Source organism: Canis lupus, chromosome 23 (genome assembly GCF_048164855.1).
Source record: "Canis lupus baileyi chromosome 23, mCanLup2.hap1, whole genome shotgun sequence".
In the NCBI taxonomy this organism is placed as follows: domain Eukaryota; kingdom Metazoa; phylum Chordata; class Mammalia; order Carnivora; family Canidae; genus Canis; species Canis lupus.
The window spans coordinates 86,824-100,201 of NC_132860.1; the positions used below are offsets into that span (position 1 = coordinate 86,824).

Here is a 13,378-nt window from a genome sequence, read left to right on the forward strand (position 1 = left end):
GAAAATAAGACAAAAGTGAGATTTTGTCTTCTTTGAAGGTTTTCTCATTAATTTTTCCCTTCAGGTCTCCCACTGCTCTTGTTCCTTTCTTCTAGTTCAAGGTAGGAGTGCCTGCCTCATATTTTAGCCACATTCTGGAGTGCCAAATGGGAGAAATTTGTTATTCAATTATTAAATTTTCCATGGGAATCTGTGTGTGTAAGAATACACTGGCATAAGTAGTTGATGTCCTGACATCATATAGTTCAAACTCAGATTGGGTTTATGGGAGCTTCCCTCCTGGTCTGACATCACACGAACAGAGAAGCTTGGGCAAACACCGTGTTGGAATCATCAGTTTCGGACAAGAACACAAATATAGTTTTATTCATTTAAAGCTAATTTTGAGGACTTACAAAGTAGAGAAATGTCTCATCTCTTTTTTTGTTCCTGATCATAGGAAATATCTTTTATTGGTGGTCCCTAAGAAAGTAGAAATATCACAAGGAGTACATTTACTTTGATACCTGCCAGAATCAGGCAGCACTTAACATATAGAAAGTGCTCAAATGAAATTGATAGATTATAGCAACATTCTTTCTATGTGGGGTGCTAGTATGTCTGAATATGAACAGGAATTGGGAAGTAAGGTAGCTATTGTCTGAGATTTGGCTTTGTAACTAATTATATTAATTTTCAAGCATGATCTTTTTTTTTTTTGAGAATGTCCATAGCACCTAGTGTCTGCATTACATAATCTAACAGCTAAGTATATGTTAATGATGTGAGTAGTTTTCCCAATGTTGTGAATGTCTAAGTCTTTTTATCCCCAAGGAATAAAACTTGATTCCTGATTCTTTTATATCTCTGTCAACACCTATTTTGTGCTGATCAGAGAGTAGGTGCTTATTAAAACCTATTGAGTTTGTTCAAGTAGTTCACGCAGGCGATTAGGTTATTTCAAACATTATAAGATTTGAATAAGAAGATCTGGGTATGAAAGAAGGCTCTCAAAATTACTAGCTGTGACCACTGACAAATTACTTATTTACAAGTTACTTAACCTCTTTGGATCATTTGTAAAATGTGGATGGATTTTTTTTCTGGATCATGGAAATTACAAATACAACTGCTGATTATGATTTAAGATTTGGGTACTCAATTCTGATTCTTTCTTCTCTTGCCTAAAGGCTGCAAGTAGGTAGGCGGTGCAACCAAGAGCCTAGCGCAGGAGTTAGGAAAAGTTAAGACAGATACAGAAATGTCCATCTATAAGCTGTGCTGTTTTACAAAGAAAGAGTTAAGTATTGGCCACTTAGAGCTTCCCTGATGGGGCGTGGGTGCTCTAAGAATGTATCATGATGTGAGCCCCATAGAAAGATAGATGGGATAGTTCCTTATTGTACCTCATTATTATTATTTTTGTATTATTATTATTTACTTTCCTTGAGACAGTGTGCAAAACAGATTCCACAAAATATGTAGATGTGGAAAGAATTAAAGATAGTTTCAGGGTGGCTTGGAGCCCATATTTATCTTTTTCACCGGGGGTAGAGACGGAACTGCCACTCTGACCACTACTACGAAGCTTTATCCAGGGAAAAGTTTAGTGAGAAATCACAGTCTGCCTTGCTGTAATGTAAATAAGCTGCCCGACTTAGCCTCCTGCAATGGCTGCATCCTCTGCATGAGAGAAAGAGAGCGAGCTAGCGCAAGCGAGCTGTGGTCACTCCATGCAAAGGCCAGAGAGACACATGGAGGAGGCCCACCTGCAGGGGGCCTCAGGAAACAGGGGTGGATATGTCTCTTGAAAGCTGTGAACACTAACGCCTAAGAAAAGGAAACAGAAAGAAAAACGTTACTTAAGGGATGCTGTCGTTTTCTATTGGTGAAGATTCCTGCTCCTGGGGAGGTTCTTCAAAGTTTATTTCCAGTTCCTCTTCTTCTTCTTGGACTGGAATAATTTCAATGTCTTCTTCTTTCTTTGGTTGGGAAGCTATTTCAGTCAGCTCAACCATTTCTTCTGTTGTTTCAATCGGCTGTTCTTTTTTTTCTTCAGCAGCTAACAGAACAACTACATCCTAGAACACAAAATTAAACATGTCTCTTGACCCTTACTAGCGACACATTTGTCAACAAGCTCCATGAATATTTATCAAATACCTCCTGGTTTTTATGCTGTTTATGTGATTTCCTATATGCCTCCAAATATCAGGATTGGTTTCCCAAGGGATCATATCACTTATCAAAGCTCATCTTCAAGGTCAGCAGATATTTGTCACTTTCCCTGGAATGATCACACAGTATTTGGGAAAGAACACTGCAGTAATAGAGGAATTTAGATTCTAGTTTTGATTTGCCTTTATTGGATATAACCTTGGGAAGGTTGTTTTCTCTCTAATCCTGTTTTTCTCATTTGAAAAATGATGGAACTGTGATGTTTCTAAATTTTAATCTAACATTCTCTAGTTCAAAGCAGTTGATAATTGATCTGTCACTGGGATATTCATATCTCCCAATTGTGGAGCCTCTCTGAACCTATTATTTTGGAAGTGGGATTTGATGAAAAGTTGCAGGTGGGTACAGGGAGGGAATACTGAGAAATGAAATGGAAGAACTAGTGCTTTTATCAGCCATCAACCTTCAGCCATCCTGTTTTTACACATTACGTGTGGAATCATGAAATCAAGATGGGTTCATGGAATGAAGTGGAACTCAAGGTTAGTAAGTGCACATGGTATAAGGCTGTATCTTCTGTTTAACCCTTAGAATTATTTTAAATTTCAAGATGCTTTTGCCTCATTATTGGCATTTTCTGCTTTCCAGAGATCTGCCAAGACCATTTTTTTATGAAGCTCCTAGGCTCAAAATTACATCAGATTACATTCTCCATAAATGATTTTTTTGTTGACGTGATTTCTCAGAGAGGGTTAGTGGATGGGGTGGCTACTACTTACAGATTTAGGTTTAGAGCACAGTTTTTTCCATTCATTCTCAACAATGCCAGCTGTCACAAGTTTCTGGAAAAAGGTAAAGATCACCATCACAGCAAAAACGCCCTGGAGAACAACAGAAAAAGTGAGGGCAGAAATGTAGAAATGGCTTAAAGAATATGGTTGGTGCTCAGTCAATGATTTTTGGCCAAAATTAAATGATTAAGAGGTCAGTTATTTAGAAGATAAGTTCTTTAGGTGAGTAATGACCAACAGTAAGAACTACTAGTATCTCTATAACCCTAACCCTTAGCACAACAACTGGCACACCACAAATGGCTGATGCATGCTGCTAATAGAAAATAAGGCAGCAGTAATTAGTTGAAGAATCAATTCTACATAGGACAAATTAATCGCTGGATCCCGAATTAAGTTGTGGTGGTTTGATATCACAACCAAGGAAACCTGTCTATACTTTTCCCCTTCAGACTCTATATTAAGAACTCACTGAGGCCAAAGATGTTCATAATAACTTAAGTGCTTCTTCAATGTTCATCATATTCATATTAATAAATATTAACAAGTAATAATAATTAATGTAAAAGCAAACACATAGCACTTTCTGTGTACCAGTTCTAAGTGTTTTACATACATTGACTTATCTCAAAACAGCCCTATGAGATAAGGACTATTAGCTTCCCCGTTTTACAGCTGAAGAAACTGAGGCAGAATATGGTTAAAATTCTTGTCCAAAGCCATATAGGCAGTAAGTAGAAGGTGTAGACAATCTTAACCCAGAGTTGACACTCATAATAAAAATGTCAAACTTATTCCCTGAGAAGAAACCTAATTTCAAACTTACCAAGAAAACAGATCGTATGCTGCCACAATATTGTATAGATAAAGAGTTTTTCTCAGAGGGGTTAGCTGGGTCACAGTTGTGTATGTCAACATATGGCATGGGAGCTTTAATAAGATTCAAATTCTCCATTTTAAAAAAATGGGAAATGGTAATATTAAATATGTCCATGATCAAAAAAATTATTCCAGAAATAGCAGCAAAGAGGCTCAATGAGTTCATTATCATTTTTCCTTTGACCTGAAATGGAGACAAAGACTTGTTAACAGGGTTTGATTTCATTTGGAGAAATTTAGCTAGGAAAGAATTCCAGATCCCATTGCTCTAACTTGCAAAGACACTGCACCAATCTCATACTAAACCACACTTCTCTCAGTGGTTTTAGTGTCCTTGTTACTATAAAGTGACAAGCTTTATCTCTAATTCCCATTCCTTCCTCGATCTTCCCCATCTCACTTTTCCCCATCACATCCAAACAGTTTATCAAGAGAAAATTCTAAGAGTCATCCTAAATTCTTCTGTTTTGTACCCTTGAACTTCCTTTCACTGCCACTGCCACCACCCTGGTAGGCATGCAGTGAATATTGGTTGAGTAAATGAAGATAAAGAGTATTCAGATTATATCTGTCTGCAGAGAAAGGTAGAGGGAAGACAAGGAAGGAAGTTCTTCCATTGCAATGAAGTGAGAGGGTACTGTGACCGTAGGGAGGAAGGAGGAGATCGAACTTCTGAGTCTACGATTAAGTGGAAACGGTGCCAAGACCACCATCACCTGCTCCCTATTGACATAGGCTATAATCAGCCTCAGTCTACCATCTTTCAAAATACCATTAGGACTGATGTCTCTGTAAGCATAGGTAAAGGATGTCAGAGTGAGTGTTCTACTTGCAGGGATGATAAAAGGTCGAAACAAAAATATAGGTGACAAGTACCTAATGGTATAGGATTGTTGATGATTATTTTAAGACATAGATAGTTCATCCCTGGCTGTAAGACCTACAGATGGCAGCTCAGTTGGACTGGCTATATCTGGAGAATAAAACAACTTGTTTTTTACTCCCCAGAACTGAGTTTGTCAGACCACCTCTAGAGAGGAGCCATTTATATCCACTTAGTCCCTCACTGACTTTGGAAGTGACACAAATTAGTAATTGCTTATTAGTAAGTATAAAAAACTTGGGGGAGGAACCTGCTGGTAAGCTCATGACTGGGGTGTAAATGGGTTGTGGGCATTATCAAATAAGACCCTCTGAAGCTCCTTAAAGCCTCCGGAGCACTTTCATGTATATTACCCCATTTCGTCATCACAACAATATAGTGCCATTATTTTATAAAGGTACATAGAGGTAAACTGACTTGCTCAAAGTTAACAAGGCTTGGGTTAATCACATTATTGGTTAGAGTTTTCTCAAATGGTGGTCTAAGAGAAATAACAAAGCTCTCTAAGAGGCCTATTAGTTTCATACAACATTTAACATTCATAAGACTATAAGCATGTTGCTCTTCATGGATCTGCCTTTATTTAATTCTTTTTCCATGGACATAATTCCGATGGGTCTCATTTCTAAGTTTATCATGAATAACATCACAACAGCTTTGTAGAGAATCTTTTGCTTTTGGGGATTAAGAGATAACTCAGTGCTACTATGATCTCAAAGGTCTTTAAGGGTTTGTTTTCAATTGAGAAAGTAGATATTTCTCTGATGTGTGGGAAAGAAGGATATATGATTACTTGCCAAACTCTTCCTGGGGTTTTTGTCCGCTGCTGCCAGGAGTGATCCAGAAATGATGAACTGTGAAAAGAGAAGTAGTGGTGGAGAAGGCATGGGAGACATAGGAGAAGAGGCAGAGAGGGAGATCACTTTTAACATTCAGAACATTCAGAACTGGTTGTAAAAAAAGCTATCAACATTTCCAGCCACTTTCACTAAACTGTCCAGTCATTTTTATAGTATCCATTCCTTTTAAAGAAGTCATATTTCTCTTTTATTCATGCTCAACTATATTCAGTCTATGCCTTTTATTCAACTAACTGGGGAGCTGTGACTAGGAATATAGTTAACACCAGAGGCAGAATTCATGTTTTCAGGTCAATGAATACTAACAACTATGATTTTGAAACTTTTATTTTCAGTTTTTCTTTTTTAAATTTGTGGAATTTCTCTTTGGAGTTCACAGTCATTTAAATGACTTTGATGCCAGTGAAGAATGAATCAACGTGGAACGAACTATTTGGAGCTCCACTAATATGTTGCCTGCTATGGGAAGTGATAGTGATTATTTCTCATCCTCCTTGTCTACTATATAGGCCATAAAATGGAGGAAACTCTTGTTCTAATTTATCTTCTTTTGCTCTGAAATTTTCAATCCTGGAGGCATCTTTGTAGTAGCAGCTATGGAAGTGTAATGATTGTATAAACACGGCTGCCCCATACCACACCCAGACAAGGTTACAAGTTTGGAAAACATGTACATGGAGCAGCGATGAGGATTGCTGCTCTGCCGATGAGCCGGTAGAGATTCATTTGGGATGGGATTGATTTTACCTCCTGTGACAATAGCTAAGCAGAATTATAGGAGGAAATGGGATGCTCCTGTGCCTTCCTGCTTTCTGAAACACCACGCTGTATAGTCCAAATGTTCAGTGCCTCCATATTGACTTTGGAGAGGCCTTGCTTTGAACAATCTTCCTTCCCTATGTAGACCCAGGGAGGCCATCACTCTCTAAATTCACATAAAGCATAACCACTGACTCTCAATGGAATTTATCCTCAATTTAGTCAACCTCTCTTTCCACTAAATTACTTTAAATTTGTAACCTTTTCCCCAGGTATATGCCTTCCTCAACACAGAAATAATCTGGCATATTACTGAGGAGCTTTGAAATCTTCTTGTCTGCATCACTCGTCAAATGGTTGTTAGCTTTTACTTACCATAATGCCTCCCCAGAGAGGGTACCACATAGTTATACAGATGGGCGCATAGACATCCGTGTGAATCATCAGGAGGCTGCCTAGGGCAATGTGGAAGAGCCCATTCATAATCTGGACAGCCTGAAGAGAGAATGGGAGCACTGATGAACTGAAGTTATCATCAAGCCAGAAAGCAAAGGTAAGGATGGAAGCCCTGGCTCTTGACTTGGGGCTGTGTAAAATGCCTAAAGGAAGTGACAAACGAGACCTTTGTCTCGTTCAGATCCATTTTCCCCACCACCTGGGACATTTCCAGTACAGATATATCTGGGATGCTGCTAACAAACTGGGATGGGAGACCCCTAAATATGAAAACACAAAATTAAAAGGAGACAGAAGATCACTGTGGTCACTTCTTTGCACATCCTTGATCTGGGGTTGGATCAAATACCTTCTAGTTGAATTGCATTCTGTACCTGGTTAACAGCATCTGCTTCTGTAGGCCAGAGAGTCTCTAGGATACAGAATGGAGTGTAGTAGACTTACCCCCAGTGTCTTAGATTCCCTCATGAAGAAGTTTTGTGTAGGGCCCACCACTGAAGGCATCCTTTTGGGAATTATTTTTTGAACAGGATACATGGCAGTAGGGCTTTTCATAGGATCTACCGGGAGAGTTCCACTCATTGAATTTCTGGGTGTTGTCATCTCACCCTCTGAACTCCTAAATATAAAACAAATAATAAAATTAGGGGCGTAGAGAGAGAGAGAGAGAGAGAAGGATTTTCAGCAGTCTGTTATCTCATGCATCTGAATACTTTTCTCCATATTCTCTCCATGAATGTCATTGAGGGTAGACATGGCCTCTTCCTAGTGCTTCTGGGTCAGAGGCAAAGCGTACTGCTGTGTTCTGAGACAAGAACTGAAGGGGGCATCTCAGGCAAGGACCTCTGAGCCCAGGGATCCCTGTCAGGATTCTTGACAACAATGCTTGGGGCAAACTTTATCATTGCAGAGAATACCATGCTCGCCTGTCTGCATGTCCTGTTTGTATCTCATTCCTGGATACTTTTCTTATGCTTTCATATTGGAAAATGTATTTTGTTATTGATGTGTCCTAGTCCTTTTGCTTATTTGCTTTTGTACATTGTGATGGGCCAGAGGCATTGTGAAGGAGTACGGTGAGGACTGCCCTTAGAGTCAACAGGAGCTGATTCTAGTCTTCCTCAACCACCAACTTTGCAACCTCAAGTAAATCACTTTAAGGAGGCTAAAGTTATATGTAAGACTGTGGTCTCCTGAAATGGGTTGCCTAGGTTTAAATGATGAATATTCTTTTTTAAAAAATATTTTATGTATTTGACAGAAAGAGAGAGAGCGAGCCAGCCAGAGAGAAAAAGCAGGGGGAACAGCAGAGGGAGAGGGAGAAGCAGGCTCCTCCCTGAGCAGAAATCATGATTATTCTATTTGTTGCAAAACTACAGGCAAGTTCTTTAAATTCTGTGAGCCTCAAGTTTTTCAATAGTAAAATGGGAATAATCATTCTTGTCTTAAAATATAGGGTTTTGTAAGGCTTAAATGGGCTGATTGGTCTGTGCATGACTTGTGTCTTTTCATTCAGGTGTAGCTCAAATATCAGCATCTCAGAAAAGCTTTGCCCAAATCCTCAGTCCACAGTGGTCCTCTTTCATAGCACCCCAGTTTTTTGTTTCATGGCATTTACCACTATGGGGAATTACCTTGATTATTTGCTTGTTTATTGGCAGTCTCTCCCCACTAGAATATGAATTCCATCAAAGAAGAGATCTTGTCTCTCTTGTTCAGTATCTAAATTATGCCTGGATTGAGTAGTTTCTTAATACTGCTGAGGAAACAAATGTATGCCAGGGACCCATGTCTGAATAAATTTTACCTGTTTTTGTTGCTATTCTAGTTCTTAGTATTATTGCTTTTATGGTCATTAGTTTCTGTTGTTCCTGTTGGAAAAAATAAGACCAGTACCCCTGCCACAGACACGTTATGAGAAGTAAGCTCACATATGAAAGTACGTTGTACACGGGAAGTGCTGTCTGTTCTTAGAATTCGTGACTTACTCATTTCTGAAGTTAGACAGTGATTATTACCAAGACCCTTTCCAGATCTCATGTTTTAAGACTGCTCAACTTTCTTCATCTTGTGCTTCCTTTTGGCATTTGTTTATGTCCATTGCTTACACAAATTGTACTGGGCTTTTTCTGGGCCCTGGAAATCTCTCTTCAGGGATGCACCTTTGGTCTTGTCTTGGTCAGCTGTAAATCACTGAAGGGACCTTGGAGACCAGGATTGTCCATCCAGCTTGCTGATCCGACTGAAGTCACAGCCAACGGGGCACCTGCAGGTGTGTTGTGGGACAGGTGCTAGGGAGTCCAGGCCTCATGTTTGCACTCACTTTATAGTTACAAAGAGATTTCATATCTGGGGTTCATTGAAGCCTCACAGAGAGGACAAGGGATGAATTGCTCCTTCTGTTATGTAGAAAAGGTGACAGGAGCACAGAATACTTAAGTCACTTGATCCCAGTTACATGACTTCCAGAGATTGAAAGTGAGGCCTTGAACCTACCCAGTGAGGTATCTGTGGCTGCTTTGGCCCTTGTGCACAACAGGGGTTCCGCCTGTCACTTATGAACCTCTCCCCTCTTCAGATGGATGTTGTTTGGATGTCTTGAAATCAATTGAAAACACAGTAGTTGTTCGGGACCTGGGCTGAAGGGAGAGAAGAGGCCTTGACTGGGTCCTTTGCACTTGATTTTGCTCCACTTCTCAATTTTCAGGTGTCATGTGGTCTTAGAGGTTTTGGTGCTTTGCACCACAGACCAACCAGAGAGATCACTGATGAAAATGAATATATTAATATAGCCCATCAAGGACTTTACAGACATTCTTGTCACCAGGAAGAATTTTTGGAGCTGGTGAGAGAACCTCAGAAACCATTCTGTTCATTTCACAAATGAAGAAGCTGCAGCCCAGGCATGGGCTGTGGTCATTACAGACCTTGCATTTGGTGACAGCCGAACCAGAGGGCTGTCACCACGACTCTGAGGCTGGCTCTGAGGCTGGCGCTTTTTCTCCTGCCTCACAGCCGGACCACGTAGTTTGTTTCCTGAGCACCCCCTACACGCCTGGGATGCTGTGCATCAATGCCAAGCCACCCAGCGCCTACCTTGCTAAATAGGCATTCTGTGTGGAGATGTGGAAGTGCAGGCCCAGAGGGGTTGACTTTTCCCATCAGTAGGAAGAGAATGAACTGACGTCCCCACACTGCTCTCCAGAGGGCTCTTTTTAGTGAGGACAACTTAAAGAGCAAGGGTCATCAATTCTTTGGACAGAAAGAGATGAATGGACCAGCGCTGTTTTAATTTCTCATTTTTCAACTGAGGTTATGTCTGTATTGTTGGTGAGATAAACCTCCTACATAAGCACCTTCTACTGGGGCCGCATCTGCAATGGCTAGTGGCAGTAATGACCACTGGGGAGAAATATTTTATTTTTCTATTAAAATGGGTGTCTCACTCTGGCAACTCTATTTCAACGAAGCCTTCAACACACATTACTGTAAAATAGTCGTTTATGAACATAAACATATCCGTTTCTGTATGCTACTTCATTTTGTGTGGAAATAATTTCTCATATATATATTTATATATATTATGCCAGGGCATTGTAGAGTATGTAATGAAATTTTTGTTGTATGGAAATATGTAAAATTAGGCCACAAACTCCTAAGGATATCATAGATTCCTGTCGCTTTGCCTTACCATTGGTTTTGAATTGTTCACAATGACTTAAACAGTGCCCCCCCCCCACAGTTATGCTCAAAGCCTAGTTAGTTCATTAGCAGGGGTCACTGGGCATATTGGTCAAAATATGATCACAGTAGGATTCTGTTCTCGCCTAACTATATTACCATCAGGGCTTGATTGATCAGACACTGCCCATTTTTGCAGCGACTTCTGCAAATCCTTTTTGGTTTTCAAAAGGCAACACTGCTTCTATGTGCATCCACCACAGAGAACTTCACAGCCTTTATGGTTTTTGGTTCAAATAATGACTTTTAGGTCCAGTAATTACATCATTTAATGAGAAGTTCAAAGCTGCCTAGCTTTTGTCACCTCAACTTCCTCCTTTGCCACTCAAAATAGTTCTGCATTTTTATCTTTTCTGGCCTCCTGCACTTCTCTCTGAGGAAGGATGTTCTCACTTCCTTTCCCTCTTGCCTGTACTCCGCAGCCCATCTCCTTCCACTAGGATGTCAGTCCTTCAGAGAAAGTCGCTCTCGTACCTGCAGTGTTTGTTTGAGGTGCCGTGTCACAGAAGGTGCCAGTCCTGGCTCTGCTGCTTGCCACTTCTGTCATCGCATTCACAGCACCGTCTGAGCACATATATCGCTCGAGATGACTTGCAATTTGCAATGTACTAAACACTCAAAGAATAACTGCTCTTACTGGGCCTTTTTATGACGTAGCAGTGCTGCGGCGTCCCCAGTCCCAAAGCCCCGTCCTTCGGGGTAGCAGTGCCCGCAGCCACTCCAACCTCCCCTCCCTCCAAGCTGTCATTCCACTGTTCCTCCTCTTCCCACCCACCCACTCACCTCCACTTCGCTGCCACTTGCTGCCAGAGCCACTCAGCTGAGGCTCCTCTGCCCAAGGACTGTGCTGCAGCGTCGTGTGGTCTGTCCTCAGGCATGACTGCTCAGATTGCTTGGTTTCTGTTCCCCAGCCACCCATGCTTAAAAAGTGGGAGCCATGCTTCTGTCCATGTTTCTGTCCACCTCCAGGTTCAGTCAGGGGCTAAGTCATGCCGCCTTTTCCTCTGTAAAGGATCTTATCTTGCATGTGGACCATTTTCTACTCCCAGTGTCACCCCATTAGTTTGATTCTTGTTTCCTCTCTTGATTTAGGCATAAAAAAATCTTACTCTTCTGCCTTCGGTCTTTCTCTTGTCTAATTCGTCCTCCACAGGGCCGCTAGATTGGGCCTAGATTAAGTCCTGAGCTTGAACTCTTCATCTGGGCCGTCATCGCCTCCTGGCCCAGTGGTGCAGCTGGACATCCCTTCTGAGGCTGCACCCCACCACTCCCTGCCAGAGCCACTGGTCTAGACACATCTCCTTCGTTCTTCTTGGAGCCCTGTCCACATTGAAGTGCTCCCCTCCTGCCCCCTTCATGGCTGGACTCCGTATTAGATGCTCATATCACCTGAGACTGTCTGGCATTGACCTTCTCAAAGGACCCAGCTCTCTGTGTTCTTTCCTTGTCCCAACCATTTTCTTTCTCATGTAATAGCCCCTCTAATGAGCTATACATTTCTTAAGCGATGTCCTGCTAGGCTTACATACAGAACCTGTTTTTTACATGTATTATGAGCTCAAAAAATGCTAAGCTAAGCTTCTTCCTCAGCGAACACTTACACATAAATGCTTGGGATTTTGGACCAAAAGGTGATTGTTTCATCTCACTTGATAATCAGTGAGATCAAGCCATTTTGTGGGAAACATTATAAACTGGTTTTAGGAAATAAGTATGACATGGGTAAAAAACATCTTTGCGGCCCTTCCTTAAATCTTCCTCGTCTGCAGTGCCCACTCTCACTGTAAGCTTCTGTGATAGATTTGAGACAGGGTTTTGTGTTCAGTTTCATGCCCGCTGCCCCCCCCCCACCAATCCCCTCCAGAAAATGTTAGCCTGTGATGTTTAACAACATCTTGGGGTACTCACATTTAGCAGGATATCTTTGGAGACAAAAGTATTCAAAGCAAGGGAAGTCGAAATATTTTCACGATAGCCATGGCTGCTTATTTTCCTCTTTAGAACCAGGTGGTTCTAAGAGCTTTAGGATTACACCTCCTTAAATCTTCTACAAAGCAGTGGGTAATACCATTGCTTGCATCTTATAAGTAAGCAAGCTGAGGGATGTGGGGTTTGGTAACTTGCCTGTAGGCTTGCAGGTGGTGGAGCTCCGGTTTGAGCCCAGCAGCTTGGTGACCATGCTCTTGTCTACGCGCTGCAATCTGCTGCTTTTGTAGAATGGCTCCTAGTTCACTGGTCAGGTCCTCTCTTGAGAGAGGGAGTGGTTCAGGGAGTAGGTGGGCAGCAAGCCTTGATACCCCTCCTCAAATTGTGACAATATCAGCAAACCTGACCACGGAAACCCTTGAGTGAAAGTCGAGAATCTCTAGTCTCCAAAACTATCCAATGCTTTACCCATCGCTTCCTTTGACTACCTTCAACAAAGCAAACAGGCTCCTTACCTGAGTGTCTGTGGCCTTAGGGCGAGTGGCTGATTCAGTTGTTCGCTGCTGAGTTCCAGTGCTAGTGAACACAGGGGTGAGTGACATAGGCAGGTCTGGGGCCTCTCATAGATACCAGGTGACAGGAAATCAGTGGCTTCTGCTACCTTGGCCTTTGCCCCAATCACTTTGGTTTAATGCACACTTACCAGAGCCAAAGGATATACAAAAAAGTTTCAGCCTTACCAGGAGGTTTCACTTCTTGAAAAAGACCCCAGGGGACTGCCTGGCGTACTTTACGCTACCTTAATTAGAAGATTTTGCAGCCCCCACCCTGTAAGCAGGTGTGGATGGTGGGTCCCCAAGGGCAAGAAGGGCTCTAGAAATTCTCTAAAGATGGGCTGTTAGGACTTTTACCTTTTTACTTCACTT

At 41.5% G+C, this 13,378-nt stretch overlaps 1 protein-coding gene across 3 annotated transcripts; it reads right to left on the reverse strand.

Moving 5' to 3' along the window:
- Positions 1–337: 337 nt before the first annotated feature.
- Positions 338–13,126, reverse strand: LOC140614615 (B-lymphocyte antigen CD20). 3 transcript variants are annotated; one of them, XM_072793694.1, is made up of 7 exons: positions 12,968–13,126; positions 7,230–7,404; positions 6,705–6,824; positions 5,508–5,564; positions 3,775–4,011; positions 2,937–3,038; positions 338–2,060 (listed from the first exon to the last, which is right to left on the reverse strand). In XM_072793694.1, exons 2-7 carry the CDS (start codon positions 7,386–7,388, stop codon positions 1,842–1,844), a joined length of 894 nt encoding a protein of 297 aa, XP_072649795.1. In that variant the 5' UTR covers positions 7,389–7,404; positions 12,968–13,126; the 3' UTR covers positions 338–1,841. The 3 variants fall into 3 exon arrangements, with proteins under 3 accessions (XP_072649795.1, XP_072649796.1, XP_072649794.1); XM_072793695.1 differs by lacking the exon at positions 12,968–13,126 and adding an exon at positions 12,651–12,925; XM_072793693.1 differs by lacking the exon at positions 12,968–13,126 and adding an exon at positions 11,310–11,421.
- Positions 13,127–13,378: the final 252 nt, after the last annotated feature.